The sequence below is a fragment of the Anopheles ziemanni genome, unplaced genomic scaffold (assembly GCF_943734765.1).
Source record: "Anopheles ziemanni unplaced genomic scaffold, idAnoZiCoDA_A2_x.2 scaffold_12_ctg1, whole genome shotgun sequence".
In the NCBI taxonomy this organism is placed as follows: Eukaryota; Metazoa; Arthropoda; class Insecta; order Diptera; family Culicidae; genus Anopheles; species Anopheles ziemanni.
The window spans coordinates 491,126-507,941 of record NW_026690043.1 but is presented as its reverse complement, the minus strand read 5'-3'; the positions used below and the strand labels follow the sequence as shown (position 1 = coordinate 507,941).

Genomic DNA, 16,816 nt, shown 5'->3' with positions numbered 1-16,816 from the left:
TGTGTGGAGTCCTTACGTACTTATTGAAAAAGTTAAATATAAGCTATCGAACTTTTTCACAGCGAACTATTTGTTAACTGAGTCCATCAACCTTTGCAATCACAATTTAACACAACACTCACGTTGGAACAAAAAAAGATTGCGCGTAGCATCACTTCCGAAACCATGAACCTATGAAAAAACCTTCACTTGATGCATTTATAATTTTTATTTCGCGAAGCGTTCCGTATCAACGCGTTCAGAATTTATAGTACACAATCAAGAAAGTCGGAGTATATACCATGTGCCGGAAGATCGGATGAGTAAGGACAACTGTGCTTATATTTGCTTAACTTGCTTGATGCTGGTAGATTTTCACTACAATACTGTAACAAAGAAGAACATTCTTATTTTTGCTGTAGGAGTGTTTCTACAGTAAGTTAGGTTTTTGTGGCCAAAGTGAGACAATCGAATTAAGCAAAATAAATCAAAAATAAATTTAATCGTATATTAGTACTAATGGACCTACGTTGTGATGTGTATTATGATAATGAAAATTGCCTTGGACAAGTGTGTTGAAGGTGATCAGCTTTCGACACAAACTTCAAAACTATGTTTGCGACATACGAGTCGCTGAATTTTCCGGTTAATGTGTTTTCATAAATGTCTAGTTCACGATTGTCGTGTTATAAAGATAAACTGTCGTGCTGTTTTAGACTCATCCAGCGATAACTTCAGCGAGGTCGGGTAACGAATACAGGTAAAACAGGTATATCAAGCTACAATACTCTCCTACGCAGATAAAAATGAGAAAAGTAAACATAAAATATACAAGATTAAAGAAAATGTACCGCTAGCAGCAGGCAGACTAGTGGCGCTACGGTAATATACTTTTAGCGAGGTAAGAACCATGTGAGCATCAGATCTGTAACCCAAGTGTCGGGAAAGAGGAAAATAAGGGTTTTATGGCGACGCGACAACCTGACGATAATAGTAGCTCATACGTCTGTGTCAATTACTTCTGAGAAATGCATTCTTTAGAGGCATGACCGGTCCCAGAATGTGTTCCACAAAGGATTTGATTCATGAATGGAAATATAAAGAGTAACATTACATATATTTACGCTTTTTTTTAGACGTCAATCAACTATACGCAAACATAATAGACCAGCAAAGTGGCAACTAGTACCATAGTTTGTTGCTTTGAAAAAAAAAACAAAATGTACATATAATTTGAAGATAAATGTTTAATTACAAACGGGACGTTAGAAGAGCAAGAATCTTGAAACAGATCTATGAGTCGAGGAAAAGATGTTACTACCACCGTAGAGTTAAATGTGATGAGTTGTGATGATTAGTTCCAATGTTTTAAGTGGTTGTGGTATTTTTAATTTATCAAAAGAATAGATAACAATTTATCGCGATTCGAGTACAATTGGGTACATGGTAACCCTTAATCTCTGCCTTAGTGTAGTTTGCCACGTAATGGTAAAATGGTTATAATTAGGCATTGTTGTAATATGCCACATCGTGCGTGTCACTGCATAGTCTATTCAAATAAAGACACAATTGTAGATTATCGTGGAAGTATCATTTCACAATTTTCAATTACGGAGCTCGTTTTTAGTTGTATAATGTAATATGTTAATATTGTTTTTGGTAACTAACTAAGTTTTTACGATACTTCAACTGTATATGGTGCTAGATCTGCGATGGAGATGAGTTTCACGTTTCACTTGAAGATCAAGCATTGCACCAATTATCACCAACACGGTAATTATGTTTTTTGGCTTGGACTTTCGTTAGCACCTATCACTAGCGGTCACGTCTTCACAATCACGCAAATGATTCGCAAAGTATATCTTAAGAGCAAAAATCAAACTTTCTGGCACCTCACGCGTGGTCGGAGATAACAGACACTATGCCACATGTGACTACGAGAGGGGTCGTTTCACTTCGTCAGCAACTTGCCACAACGATCGTTCGCTGAACGTGTCTGATCGCAGACTGATAGAGAAAATTTTCCACCCGGTAGTTATATTGCAAAAAAGCCTTCCAATCGACTGTCGTTGTGGTTTCTGCTAGGCTTTTTCGCTCGAGGAAGCCGAACCACGACGTGCGAGTCGTTTTTTCCTGTTGAACAACTTTGCAGCGGTGTCCTCGTGGTTTGATCGTAGTTTGGAGAATTTACGCACACATTCATGCAAGGTCAAAATGAGATCAACAAACATATAAATTTGCGAATCGTATGTATGTTTGAATGCAACATTTGCTCAAACCATTAAAGCTCATATGTTTTCGAAGATAATACTAAGATAATACTAAGTTTGATTCGTTAAGTTAAGAATGGCACTCTTCAAATACAAACGGTTTGCTATAATGCGGTTTAAAGAAAATTACAATGAATGTAGATAAAAACCCAAAAACAAAAAAATTCAAACATCACTTATTATATTATTTTATAATAGAGCGAATATCAATATAGCCGTTAAATTGTAAAAAGAATGTCTTCTTCTTCTTGGCGTAACGACCTCTTGGTCATGCCTGCCCGTTAAGGGCTTACGAGACTTGTTTCCCTGTTGTACGTGGATAGTCAGTCCTCTCGTACAGGGGAGGGTCCGGTCTCGGTTGGGATTCGAACCCACGCCGTCGAAGTGGCGAGCCCCGACGCTCATGGACCGATTTTCTAACCGGCGCTACCGCTCGGCTGTCGCGGACCCCCGAAAAAGAATGTACAGAAACTTAATATACATAAACAAATTCAAATAAGGATGTTTTTTTTTATGTACGCACAATTTCTAGAGCAAATTTAAACCAGTCGATCACCTCTGTGAATTCCGGTATCGGATCGTGAAATCGGAATATGGCAACTTGAAATCCATCTTGGCATTTGTGAACCAGTAACGTCTTTTCAAATGGTTGTCTATTTATATATGTGTATACAATACAATTCGCATCTATGAAACCCAAGGTGTATATATATATAGATATATGTATATTTATAGCAAAATCAAATCTAACCCGAATCGTCAAACGGGAATCAATCCGTTTGAATCCGTCAAGGGATCGAATCTTCGAATTTTCCGTTTTCGATTCTGCCAACACTACTTGATTAGTGTTGGGAAAATTGATTCCCGGTTGGGACTCCAATCTATCGATTCAAATCAAGATGATTAAATACTGAATAGGTACGGTCACACGAGACGAACCCTGCTCGAATTTGGACGCTCGGCGAACCTTTTCTTGAATGTGTTAGTGAATCGAGCAGAGTTCGTGAACCTTTTTCGAGCAGAAAAGGTTCACCGATTTCGGTGGATAGCACGAACCTTTGCCGCGAACCTTTTTGACGTTCTGTTCGATTTCCCCATTTGTTTACAATGCTTACTTTGATTTATTCTTACCAACTATCAATGAAACTACATCAAAGGTTCGTTACGTGTGAACGCTAAAAGGTTCGGCGAACCTTTTTTTGGCATTCGTTTGTAATAGTGTGCGAAAGGTTCACCAGCAAAGGTTCGTCTCGTGTGACCGTACCTAATAGGTGACTTTTTAGGAGGTATTTTTTTAGAAAATGGCGACCGTGGCTTTTGACAGCATGGTGATAAACAGCATAGAATGTAAACAACTATGCGAGTAACGAGAAGGTGCGTGAGGTGAAACTTCGATACATTTCGTCGAAAAATCGGTGACCCACTTCGGCCGACGGCTTCTTAAACATTTTCCATGCGAACAAAACGAAAGCAATTGAAGAATCGGTTTGTTTGGTTCTCGAGCGTTGTTGTTTGTTTATCTTCTAAGGACGATTCCCGCCAAATTTGAGTATCAGCATACTGTCAAAAGATATTTTTCGATTTCTTGCAGTGTAGACGTCAAAATGCTCTACATTCCGCTACCTTATATAGTGTGTATTTATCTTGATTCAAACCCATTTGGAGATCCGGATCTCCAAATCCGAATCCCAATCCGTCACATCATACTCGGGATCCACACAGCAGCGGCTCTAACGGTAAGCGGACTAAGCGGCCGCGGGGGGCCCCGACCTCTCTGGGGGCCCCGAGGGCAATGTGGATCACACAAATAATAGCAGCATTCAAAGCTGGATTTCAGCAAATCAAGGAAGCGTTAAATAAAATAGTTACTGACGAAAATGAAAAACAGGAAAAATGAAATTCAGGAGGCAAAATCATTGTTAATAAAATTAAAAAAAATAAATTTAAAATTTATTCAATGACCATAATCTGGAATAGAACTTTGCAATGAATGAATGCGACCAATAAATCACTACAATCCATAGAATGCGAAATAAAAAAATGCTCAATTTTACATCGACCTTTCACACATTTTGTAAATAATTTCAGAAATAATTTTGATGAAATCGAAAGGGAAGCTACAAGAATAACTGGTTTATCGTTTGATTCGAATGAGCGAATTCGAAAAGGAACAGACAAAATCTGAATGATTTCAGAGTCAATACTTTCTTTAGCATTTGCGATGTTCAAATAGCCCAGAGCAGAAAAATACGAAAAAACCATTGAACCATTTAAAATATTTGTTAACTTGAATTAAGCAAAAGAACAAAAACTACAATGCTGCGAAAAAATAAAAGAAGTTTACGCAAATTACATTGATGTAAATTATTAGGAGGATAAATTCGAACAATTGTTATTGTTTATTAAAGAAAATAATGTAGCAGTTGGTTTCCAAATGTACAAGAAAAATTAAACGAGCTTCTTCCTCAAAATAATATAAATTATGTGTGAGCGTGTGAGCGAAGAAATGATCTGCACTTTCCCAAACATTGAGGTAAATCTAAAAATTTTATTAACAATACCAATTCGAATTCCTCAGGAGAAAGATCGTTTTCTGTTTTGAAAAGGGTAAAAACCTATTTGCGTAATTCGATGAGTGAACCAAAATTGAATAGTTTAGCAATACTTTATATCGAACGGAAATTTTTAGATAACATTGATGCAACAGACATCATAAATGTGGACAGGGAGAAACGTCGAAAAAAAATTATTTAGAACTTACACTTACTTTAGGATTTACAAGCGAGTAATGTTTCGTTTATTTGAATATATTAATATCTGAATTTTCATCCTGCCTGTACCATAGTTTCAATTTTATGTTTGCATTATTTGTAAATCAATAAATCTTTTTAAAATTATTTGATAATCTTAATTATTCCTCGAATTGTAAAAAACACATAATTTTTTGAGTAAAAGAAACTATATAACGTAATTAAATCCTGCATACACACCTCAATCTTGAATAAATGAACAACAAATTTAAAAAAAACTTACAAGGACTAGGCGGCCGATGCATCGCATAAATATAATATTTGTAAAAATCAATCAGCCCGTTTGATTTCCCGCGTGGGGCCTCCTAGTTTGTTAATCCGCCACTGGGTCCACACTAGAGCGCGACCGTCGTCGTCGTTTGCGTAATTCAGGGCTTGTTCGGGAAATTCGGTGAATATTTCCTGATCATACAGAATCTGTTCAATTTCCATTACGCAATTTGCGTTCTTAGGATTGTCTCTTCTAGTTCTAGTAGTTGGTGGTTTCCATAAACATGAGCAACATGATGGCGTCCATTTCCTTAAGCAGTATGTTGTTGATATTCTCATGATTTGTTATAATACTATTCACCGTAACCATGATATCATTTATCTTACTATTCAGTATTTCGTTCACTTTAACCTGTTGGTCATTGGAGTTAATGAGGCTGTTTAATGTTGAATTGATAATTTTTAAATCATAGGCGTCCGGAGAGCCCGCGATCCATTTCCAACCAGTGCCAATAACGTCCCAACGTTTGCTTCTGCGGGGTTTCATCGGTTTTAACTTTTGGAGGTTGTTCACTAGTTCCCTACTTTTGTGTTTGATCAATCCTGCTATTGGTAATGTTAAATCGATTCTACTCGAAATGGAGGCAAAATTTAGTACATTTCTCTCTAAACTGCTCATATTAATAGGATGGATCATCTTTATGTTCCCTACTTGGATTTTACAATCGTTTTCTTTTAAAATTAATGCTGGATCTCCAGTTACATTACTTATCATTAAAAATTGAGCGTAGGTGATTGAAGATAATAAGAGGAAAAACATTGCAATGCGAAACATCTGAAAATAAAAGTAAACAGAAAATACATAAATTTGTTATTTTCCTATGGAACTAAATTCTTTTCAGTTTTCTTTTCTGCCGTTTGATGTTATTTCCAGTAATGAATGTTTTTTCTGCGACGTTCTTAATTTTTACGGCTTTACTTCTTGGATCTAATTTTTTTGTGTATTAGGCATAATGAAAACTTCTTAATTTTCTTGTATTCTAGGGGGACTTTCAAGTTTTTCGTTTCTTTTTTCTTGAATTAGTTTTGCTTTCTCTAGGTTAATTGCTACTTTCTCGAATAATTGATTTGTATTTAGCTTATAACTATCGCGTTGATTAAAAATTATCTCATTAGGGGTATATTTTGTAGCTGAATGAACGGAAGAGTTGTAGAGTGAAACTGCGAGCAGTATTTTTTCAATTATATTGGTATCCGGGAATTTATGCTTATTTGTGTTTATAATGTCTATAAGAGTAGAATGCGTTTTTTCCACTTGACCATTGGATTCCGAAAAATATGCGTATTCTATTTCAATGTTCAATGAACTGAGAAAGTGCTTCAATTGAATTGACTTGAATGTGGTTTCGTGATCTGTTACAATAAGTTAGGCGTTCCAAAGGTTGTGAAAAATATCGTCAAAGCGTTTTTTACATCTATAAGATTTTTTGAATCCATTGGGATTAACTGAGTAAATTTGGAAAAGGAATCCACTAGGGACAAAAAAATTTGTTTATCTATTTGAAATATGTCCATATGGACTCTTTCGAACGGTTTAGTTGTGATTGGCCTTGGGGATAATTTTATATTGTAAGGTTTCCTTTCGTACTTGTGTAAATTACAGATTTTGCATAATTTGGTTACTACTTTGATTTTTGTTAACATTTTTGGGAAGAAATAGCTTCGTCTTATTTGCCTCTCTACTTCAGTTACTTCTCGATGGGCCCTATCGTGTTCATGTTGGACTATTTCATCCTGTTTGGTCTCGTTTTTTACATCTTCTACTTTATAATGGGTTATTACAAAATGTCCATTTTGATTAAAGTGTTTTTTATAAGACGCTTGGATGATCGGTATGATATTTTCTGGTGCTAAAATAGCTGTTTGCTTGTTATTATGACTCTTTTTGAGGATGTTGGTAACGTTGCTCAGGTCAAAACTCTTCCTTCGTACAATTGCTCTTTTGAAGTTTGGAAACGTTGATTCTGTGGTGGAGTTATCTGAGGATGAAATTTCTAGAATTAGTTGATTTCTAAAATAGTTAATCGGTCTTTCAGTTGAGTGGATGAAAATGTCTCCTGATGTGTTTGCTGAATGAATGGTTTCTTCGCCAGAATCATTGTTGGTAGCATCCGATGAGGTTGATTTGATCTCGTTATTTTCTGAAATTGAAGAGACTGTGTTATTATTGTTCATTTCACATTCATTTCCTGTTTTTCTGCTTAGTGCGTCTGCTACGTCGTTTGACTTTCCTTCCTTGTACTGGATAGTATAATAATAATGTTCCAGTTCAATTCGCCAATTCAGTATTTTTGGATTTTTATTACAGTTCTTAATGTACTGTAGTGACTTGTGGTCCGCAAAAAGAGTAAATTTGTTTCCAAAGAGATATGGTTTGTATGGCGATGGATACGGACTAGCCGATGGGCTTATAATACCATTTTCTAAAAGTTCCTTTAATTTTGTTAGCTATGGCAGTAACAAAAATGATATACTGCTGCGCTGGTGCCATGTTTTCAAAAATTCTCAAGGTATTTTCAGCGGTTGTAAGCCACGAATAAAGTTGTTTACGATTACCGTCATACTTCGGTATCGACTTTATCGGGTCTGGAATTTTGAACAATGTCTCAGCTGTTATTGGAACAGATGATTGAGAATCGCTGGTTGTGGGTGTTTCTGTTTGCGGGCCGTTGGCACGTTGTAAAAGAGAGTTTATCGCTTCTTGCTGCGTATTTTGCTGAACCCGCATAGATTCAAGCATGCCTGCAATTGCGTTAACCTGCGCTGCAAGTTGATCCATTTCGGTATTTTCGCTTAGACGAATTTTTTGTAACTCGATACTAGCAGTGGTGCTAAGAGGAATGTGCGAATGTTCAGCGCTTTCTTCGCTAGAATTATCTGTTTCTGAGCTGCTGTCTGTCAAGTGCACTTGGATATTGGATAATAATTTCCTTGTTTTCCTCAAGACGTTTAATGATTTATTCTTAGAATTTTCCGACATCCAATGTTTTTAGACGTCTTCTAATAAGGAGAGAGAGATCTTCTAATAACGAGATTTAGAGATCTTCTAATAACGAACAAATCAGAAGAGGTTTAAAGTTTAAGAAGTACACGTTACGTGTTGACTCACTTCTTTGAAAGCACACAATTTTGTGTTGTTTCGCTTTCGTGCACAAGCATATAATTTTGCCCACAAATAGTGTTGATTCACAAAACAAAAATAGGTAACAAATAAAATTGAATGGTTTAAAGTTTAAGAAGTACACCTTACGTGTTGACTCACTTCTTTGAAAGCACACAATTTTGTGTTGTTTCGCTTTCGTACACAAGCACTTTTTTTTTTAATTATTTTTCCTATTCTATAATTTTGCCCACAAAAAGTGTTGATTCACAAAAGAAAATAGGTAACAAAAATAAAAAAAATACTTGCGTCTGCGTCATTTGGGGAGCGTAGTCGAGTTCGCGATGCTGGTGCTCTAGATGATTCCTACGGGGGGATCCTCAACTCCTCGACGGTTAATGTTGTCCCTGGATGCTATAAACGCGGGATCACTTGGAAACAGTTTTTATGCTCTGTTTTTTTTCCACTTTTTAGCGAAAGGAAATCACTCGAACCGACTCCGCACGGCTGCGCCAATTATACGTTTATTAGAATTAGAACTATCTGCTACAGAAGACGGTAACTAACTAACTTTTAATTCTGATGTTGAAGATGCTGGAGCTGGTGATGGAGCTAGCATTGGGGCTGGTACTGCGGCTGGTGCTGGAGGTGGCGCAACATGAAGGGAGATCATGTTGCGTTGACCGTGGGTGCGCTGCGTTGGTATGCTTCCTGGCGTCAGCATAATGTTGGCATCATGATGTCAGCATAACTATATACCTCCTACGGTGGGGCAAAATATCGTCGATGGTTGTTTTAGGTGGTTTTCTCAATGAATTTCAAATGTAGAAGCGCCAAATTCACTCAGGGTGCATAAAATACGTAGCTAAACAAATATCATGCATTACTACCTCAAAATTCAACAAAAAATTTTAGCCGAGTTTGCGCCCCAATTTGATACATATTTCCACATACACCTCTGTCGCGCTTGGCTTGCGCGATTGTTCTGCCGAAACTGGGCTACTTTTGAAACGGGACGTCGCGCTGCAGTGTGGACCCCGAGATATATGCACATCTAACTTGTCAATATAATTTGTTTAATTCACTGAATGAGTAAGAATATCTGCATATTTGACATTATTCTTCTAATTATATTCAAACAACACGAACATTCTAGCCCTTTTTGAGAATATACAGGCTATCTGATTTACCCGAGGTTACCCGAGCGGCAGGTAAGGAAACTGGTACTTTGCGACCTTTTTGAAGGATATTACAATACATCTTACCAGTGGCGTCTCGTGAGAAAATGAGATGATTGTGCACCTACAAAAAATGTATTACCACCTTAGGTAAACCATATAACGTGGTTTATTAGAACCAGAATGACACGACAAACGACGACGAATTTGGTCAGGATGTTAAGTGAAAGAATAGTTTAAAGCTGGCTGTAGACGTTACACATTAATCTGTACAGATGTTTGACATCTTCAGCTTTTCCTTTGTTCTTTCCAACATCCCTCCAGATATCGCAAATATTCGGGAAATCTGGTGGGATGTTGATGACAGACGATGGCGACGAGAGAACAAAGGAAAGCTGTAGACGTCAAAGATCTGCACCGATTAATATGTGACGTCTACAGCCAGCTTAAGGAACCGTGAATGGTCTGTTACTCGGGGTCCACACTACAGCGCGACGTCGCCTGACAGGAGCTGAACTCCGTGCAAAAAAAATCTAGCGCGATTCGCGCGACATCGCGCAAGGTTTTTTTTTATATGGAGTTCAGCTCCTGTCAGGCGACGTCCCGTCACGAATCGCGACGTCGCCTGACAGGCGGCCGAACTCCATACAAAAAACATGGAAAAACGCGTGGAAACAGCGAAAAACGCGACGTCGCGCTAGCTCTTGACAAACGTCAATTCGAAACGTAAACAAACCGACAGCTGGACAAAACGTAAACAAACCGAATCACAAACGCGAACAAAACGAGCAATTGAGGGTATTTTAATTGGGAGCGCGGAAACGATACGAACTGTCAGATTTCTCATCGCGGTCCCATACAAAAGGTAAACAACACCTTTGAAAAAAGCGAAAAAATGGCTAGCCGCGTCGTTTCGTTTCCGCGCATCGTCTCGACACGTAGGTGGCGTCGTTTTGGATCGTCGAGACGGCCAGCCATTTTTTCGCTTTTTTCAAAGTGTTGTTTACCTTTTGTATGGGGCAGTGTCGAGAAGTGTATCGTTTCCGCGCTCCCAATTGTAATACCCTCAAATATTCTTCACGAAACATGGGATTTTTCGTTGTACTACTTATTTTTAGGCTTCACAAATGTAATTCAGTTATCAAACTCCGTTTTAATTAATATTTTTACCAAGTTTTTTCGGGTGCAGAAACGTAAACAAACTGCTCTTCAACAAGTAGGAGATGACGGAGAAATATATACATCCTACGGCGGGCCAAAATATCGTCGTTGTTTGTTTAAGTTTGTTTTCTCAGTGAATTTCAAATGTAGAAGCGCCAAACTCACTCAGGGTGCATAAAATACGTAGCTAAACAAATATCATGCATTACTACCTCAAAATTCAATAAAAAATTTTAGCCGAGTTTGCGCCCCAATGTGATACATATTTCCACATACTCTCCTACCTCTGTCGCGCTTGGCTTGCGCGAGTGTTCTGCCGAAACTGGGCTACTTTTGAAACGGGACGTCGCGCTGCAGTGTGGACCCCGAGTCACGCGGTAATAGGTGCGGTCAACGCGCAAAGGGTGCTCCCATTATCGTAGAAGGGTCTGTCATATTCTTAATGCTTTGGATGGAGTTGCTAAACGGCGCTCGCGCTGTCTTAATAGCTCCGGCGATCGTATTAATGTTTTGGACGGTGTCACTAAACGCCTTGGCCATCGCGCTAAACAGTGGTAAAAGGTGTAAGAAAACTAGCGCTTCTTCATCGTTCGTAATGAGAATGGTATTATGAGACTGTGGTTAAGAGAGCTGTTCTTATTTGATTAAAGATGCTCGTTTGTAGCACTGGTGCTCCAGGAGAAGTGCCCAGCGCAGCGCTGTAAAGCGTTAAGTAGATTTTGAACTCAACTGTTGCGGGTGGAAATTACAATACCATAACTGAAAAAAAAATTTGTGATTAATTTTAAAAATTCATGACTGTGCAGTGCACAGGTTGCACAGGTGGACGAGACGCCACTGCATCTAACGTATCTGAGACATTCAATTCTTAAAGCTGCTGAGCCATGACCCCCATGAGAGGAAGAGACGAATGACCGAATAGGTCAAAGTCTCTATAATCAAAACACAAAAAAAACCCTATGAGAGCTGTTTTAGTTACAGGTTCAGGTTTGCATGACCCACCACTAGCTCACCCTTTTCACCGCTCGTTTTTGGTGCGAAAAGGCGAATTCTCTCCTAAAATCCGGGCGAATTATGCTTACGACCTTTCCGATCCAACTGTTCTAGCGAATGACCTTCAAACGCTGAACCGGTAAATCGGTTCGGGCGACACGTTGTGTCTGGTTCGTTCTCACGGAGAGGAAATTGTCCGCTCTTCGTTCGCCGGGAAGTGGTAGAAAAACTAGAAAAGACGCTCAAAATGTAAAATGTTATTTGAGACAAAGTTACGTGTCTTAAAAAGACCTTTCGTTTGAGGCGTCATTTGTGGGAATCGGTCAAGGAACTAAAAAGTTATGCGAGAATTGGCTTTTGTAAATATATTGAAAATCAACCTGCTTTACCTTTTCGCCCTCTCGGGCGAACACGTTCAACCTGTGGTTTTTTATCGAAAAAAAGAAACTACGGTAAAATCTACCTTCGACAAAGTGGTGCGTCTTGAAAAGACATTTCATTTAAGGGGTCAATCGTAAAAATCGGTTGAAAGTATCAACAGTTATTAACAAATTGGCAAATTTTTGCGTTTCAGTAATCGAGCTTTATCAACTTTGTTCTCGGCAGAGTGCTGTCTCTTTTCCACACAAAAAAATATCTTAAAAGCTAGAAGAGACGGAAAGATCTTTTGTACCGCCCGCAACAGTCTTGTGTGAAACGCGACGAGAATAGGACGTTTCAACGATACATCCGCACTCCTGAAAGTAAAGGTTCTCATTGAAAACATAAACAATCGATGTAAAGCGCAGTATGGAGATTGATGGAAATGCAGTTTTAGCAAAAGTGTTGAGGGAGCAGGTAAGGTGGTCAATCTTCAGTGTAAAGTAAACGGTGGTTATTCAAAAGGAATTCTCATGTCTTATCTCTGTTACGTTAATCTCTTCCCCCGAAATTGCAAAGTAATAGTAAAAGCGATAATGGGATGGTTGGCTTGTTTTGTATGTCTATGGTCGTTCTTTCTTTTAAGGGTGTGGAATATGTCTTCGGAATCGTTGGAATACCGGTCGTCGAATTGTCCATGGCAATGCAAGCGGAGGGGTTGAAATACATTGGAATGCGTAATGAACAGGCGGCATGCTATGCAGCACAGGTAGTTACCACCAAGGATGATATTCACTATTAGGGCTATTCGTTCAGAGACCAATTATTTTCATTTTAGGCTATCGGATATTTGACCGGTAAACCTGGAGTGTGCCTAGTAGTATCTGGTCCTGGACTCTTGCACGTTACCGGTGGTATGGCGAATGCACAAGTAAACTGCTGGCCACTGTTGGTCATCGGCGGTTCTACATCACAGGATCATGAAGGTATTGGCGGGTTCCAAGAATGCCCACAAGTGGAGCTAAGCCGTCCCTATTGTAAATACGCGGCTAGGCCACCAAGTGTGGCTCTTATTCCTTTGCACGTCGAGAAGGCTGTCCGTCTTGCGTGCTACGGACGACCAGGTGCAGCATACCTCGACTTCCCAGGAAATCTTCTATCAGCGAGAACAACTGACGATGTGATTCCGTCACAATATGCGCACCCGAAAGGTCCGCAAGTATTTCCAGATCCAACATTGGTAGAAAAAGCTGCTCAGTTGCTGTGCGCTGCTAAAAACCCACTAGTGATCGTGGGAAAAGGTGCCGCTTACGCACGGTCCGAGGTGCAAGTGCGTCAATTAATTCACCAATCGAACTTTCCCTTTCTTCCTACACCGATGGGGAAAGGAGTTGTGCCCGACACTGATCCACAATGCATTGCTCCAGCCCGCACACTTGCACTGCAAAAAGCAGACGTCATTTTGTTACTCGGTGCCCGGCTGAACTGGATCCTTCACTTTGGTAGACCACCGCGATTCAATCCTAATGTAAAAATCATTCAGGTCGACATAAACGCTGAAGAAATGCACAACAGTGTGTTGAGCAGTGTCGCTATTCAATCTAGCATTGCACCCTTCACTGAGCAGCTCATTGATATCATTGGAAAACAGCGCTTCCAGTTCGATAAAAGCAGCGAATGGTGGAAGGAACTGAGAGCAAAATGTGAGAAAAATCGAACTGTGGTGGAGACAATGGCCCTAAACACCGAAACTCCGCTGAATTACTATGCAGTGTTCCATCATTTGCAACAGTACATTCCAAAGGATGCCATAATTGTTAGCGAAGGTGCTAACACAATGGATATCGGTAGAACGATGCTGCACAATAAGCTGGCTCGCCATCGACTGGACGCAGGTACGTTTGGTACAATGGGTGTCGGACCAGGATTTGCCATCGCAGCCGCTTTGTTCTGTCGTGATTATTTCCCTGGCAAGAAGGTAATTTGTGTCGAGGGAGACTCTGCATTCGGATTTTCCGGCATGGAAATCGAAACGATGGTGCGCTATCAGCTTCCCATTGTAATTGTTATCGTCAACAATGGTGGCATTTATGCAGGATTTGATAAGCAAACTTATGACGATATGCGATCAGGAGGTGACCTCACTCAAGTGTAAGTAGCAGGAATTTCATGCGGCTTTTTCAGTTCGTGAGCGTATTCAAAAAATCTTTTTTTTTAATTTTAGCACCCCGGCATCAGCGTTGACTTTTGAAACGCGATACGAAAGAATGATGAGCATGTTCGATATGAAGGGTTATTTTGTACGCACTATTTCTGAGCTGCAGTCTGCTGTGAAAGATGCACTCATTGCGACCGATAAACCGACTATCATAAATGTTGCAATCAGTTCGCAGGCGGATCGGAAGCCACAAGACTTCAAGTGGCTAACTGAATCGAAGCTTTAATCAGGTATACATGGTTCATTTTAATGCATTTAACCTCAGTAGGTGTCTGGTATATGGTTATTATTGTCAAAACATAACAAAGTGTCTTAAACTATTAGTATAACTGCAGGGACGGCATAGGGTATATCACAAGTTAGTGATTATTTGGGATGAATAAATGGTACCTAATCTTTTAATTTGGCTCCGTGTTGTTTCCAGTTCTTGAGATGCTCCAGATTAATCTGGCCGATTTTCCAACGTTGAAATTCGATGGTTGCGCTACAGTAATTTAGTATAACCTTCTGGTTGTGGAGATCGGCTTCCAAACAGTAAGTGGCATCTTTTCCGACATAGATATGTTTCGTATTCTGCAAAAAAAAAATTTGCGTCATAATAGCAGCAAACCATATAGCAATAAAATAAGCTGTTTGCTTGTTTAGAGGGGGGGGGGGGAGGGGGGGGGTCAGTTAAAACATATTTCGTTAGATTTTCATGTTTTCTTTATCTTTCTATTTTTCAACAACTACAACTACATTTCGATTCTGGTGGAAGGGGCTAAGCACCAAACTCTGTTATTCTAGGCTTGTTATTTTTAACTTTCACTCAATTCAAATTTACATTTTTGAATTTTACAAACAATCCGCCCAGTCTTTTTATGTTACAAATAGAACCATGGGTTCATTTGGTAAAAAATGAAAGATGTAAAAAATTTGCATATGCTTTACTACTCGAGCAGTTAAGTTGGTAGTTAGCTATAAGTTTAAGTATATTTTCATAGGTATCAGCTTAATAGTTGCAAGAAGGTTGAAACTTACCACATCGTACCGGAACATTTGATTGCCTTGTAAGTTATGGCATTGAAATAGTTGGAGCTCAGCACCGCTATGGTGATTGGAAACATCAACGCAGCTTGACGTGTGCATTGCCCTGATATCGCGCCGCCACGTGAAACGAAAGTACTGCTCATTGATTTCAGGAGCTGTTTTATTTACAGCACACGTTGATAGCATGACTTTTTTTTGCCCATTAATTTCTTTAACTTGGAAACACTGGTCTAGGTTTGTAAGGCTTTGAATGGCGCCCGAAGCAAAATCTTCCGGTTCGATTGGAGGATACCATTCCACCAAGTCTGGAGCTACTTCCTCCATGAACCAACGGAATGATTTGCAATTCAGTCTCTGACGCAGTCGCTTCATCTTTGAGACATCTCCAGCGTCGACGGAGTACTTGACGGGATCTTTGCCATAAACAAATTGTTTATATTCATCCATCCACACTTCGGCAACACGTTTGTGATTTCTGGCGACAAAATCATATGTTTTGACATTGGGGAACGGAGAGTAACTACGATATATATGACCTACCCTGGAACAGGGTACATCTACCATTCGACCACCACACATCCATATTTTGAAGCTTAGCTCATACTGCTCCGCACCCCATATTTCCAGTTCCTCGTCGTAACCACCGAGTTCCCAAAAGAAATCAGAGCTGATCGCAAACAAACCACCGGCCATTACTGGACTTGGGAAGGGTTTGACTGGATCTTTCATGTCTTCTGGACGCAGCGGAAGCCTTTTGTACAGCATGTTCCAATCAAAAGATCCTCTAGCTCCTTCATCCTGTGGAACGAACTCAAATGTGTCGTCTTTAATGACATCGATGAAAGGACAGGTACAGGTGCGATGATCCTGAGCGATGGGTTCTAGCAACGGTGGCAGCCAGTTGGTACTTGTTTCGATGTGGGAATCCAAAAATATGAGCACATCTCCTGTAGCTACTTTAGCTCCTTCTAACCGAGCTGTGATAAGTCCTTTGCGCTCCGGAAGATGAATGACCTGAACACGGTCCAACTGATGGTTTTCTATATAATCGTCAAGCTGTGTTTTGAGAAATGGTTTCGTACTTCCATCATCGACGAGAATTATCTCTCTGAGTATGGAGACCGGAGACCGGTTTAAAACACTGTAGATGGTCCGTAGCAAAGTGGTCCAGTGCTCGTCGAAAAAGGGTATGATGACACTGGTCGATGGCAAATGTTTGAAGTATCTGATTTCACGGCACCTGTAACGTATAGATAATGTGATAGGAATTTAACAACGATTAAATATCAAAAGCATACAATTTACTGCAGCTGTAACTAACTTTAATTTTTCAAACAAACTTCATCGAATGTTTCATGTGGAAATTTAGTTTACAACAGTTTATAAATCAAACTCTCTGAAAGTGAACCGAAAATCTATATATATTGTTCGATTGAATCTTATTTTCG

General features: G+C 39.4%; 2 protein-coding genes across 2 annotated transcripts; one reads left to right on the top strand and one right to left on the bottom strand.

Moving 5' to 3' along the window:
- The first annotated feature begins 12,477 nt into the window (after nt 1-12,477).
- Nucleotides 12,478-14,734, top strand: LOC131292830 (2-hydroxyacyl-CoA lyase 1). The gene is made up of 4 exons (XM_058320916.1): nt 12,478-12,598; nt 12,768-12,890; nt 12,960-14,272; nt 14,346-14,734. Exons 1-4 carry the CDS (start codon nt 12,551-12,553, stop codon nt 14,563-14,565), a joined length of 1,704 nt encoding a protein of 567 aa, XP_058176899.1. The 5' UTR covers nt 12,478-12,550; the 3' UTR covers nt 14,566-14,734.
- LOC131292831 (N-acetylgalactosaminyltransferase 6-like) lies at nt 14,730-16,613 on the bottom strand (the record flags this gene model as incomplete). The annotated part of the gene is made up of 2 exons (XM_058320917.1): nt 14,730-14,912; nt 15,360-16,613. Coding segments are annotated over 2 exons (1,437 nt in total), but the record flags the coding sequence as incomplete, so codon positions are not given.
- Between the last annotated feature and the right edge of the window lie 203 nt (nt 16,614-16,816).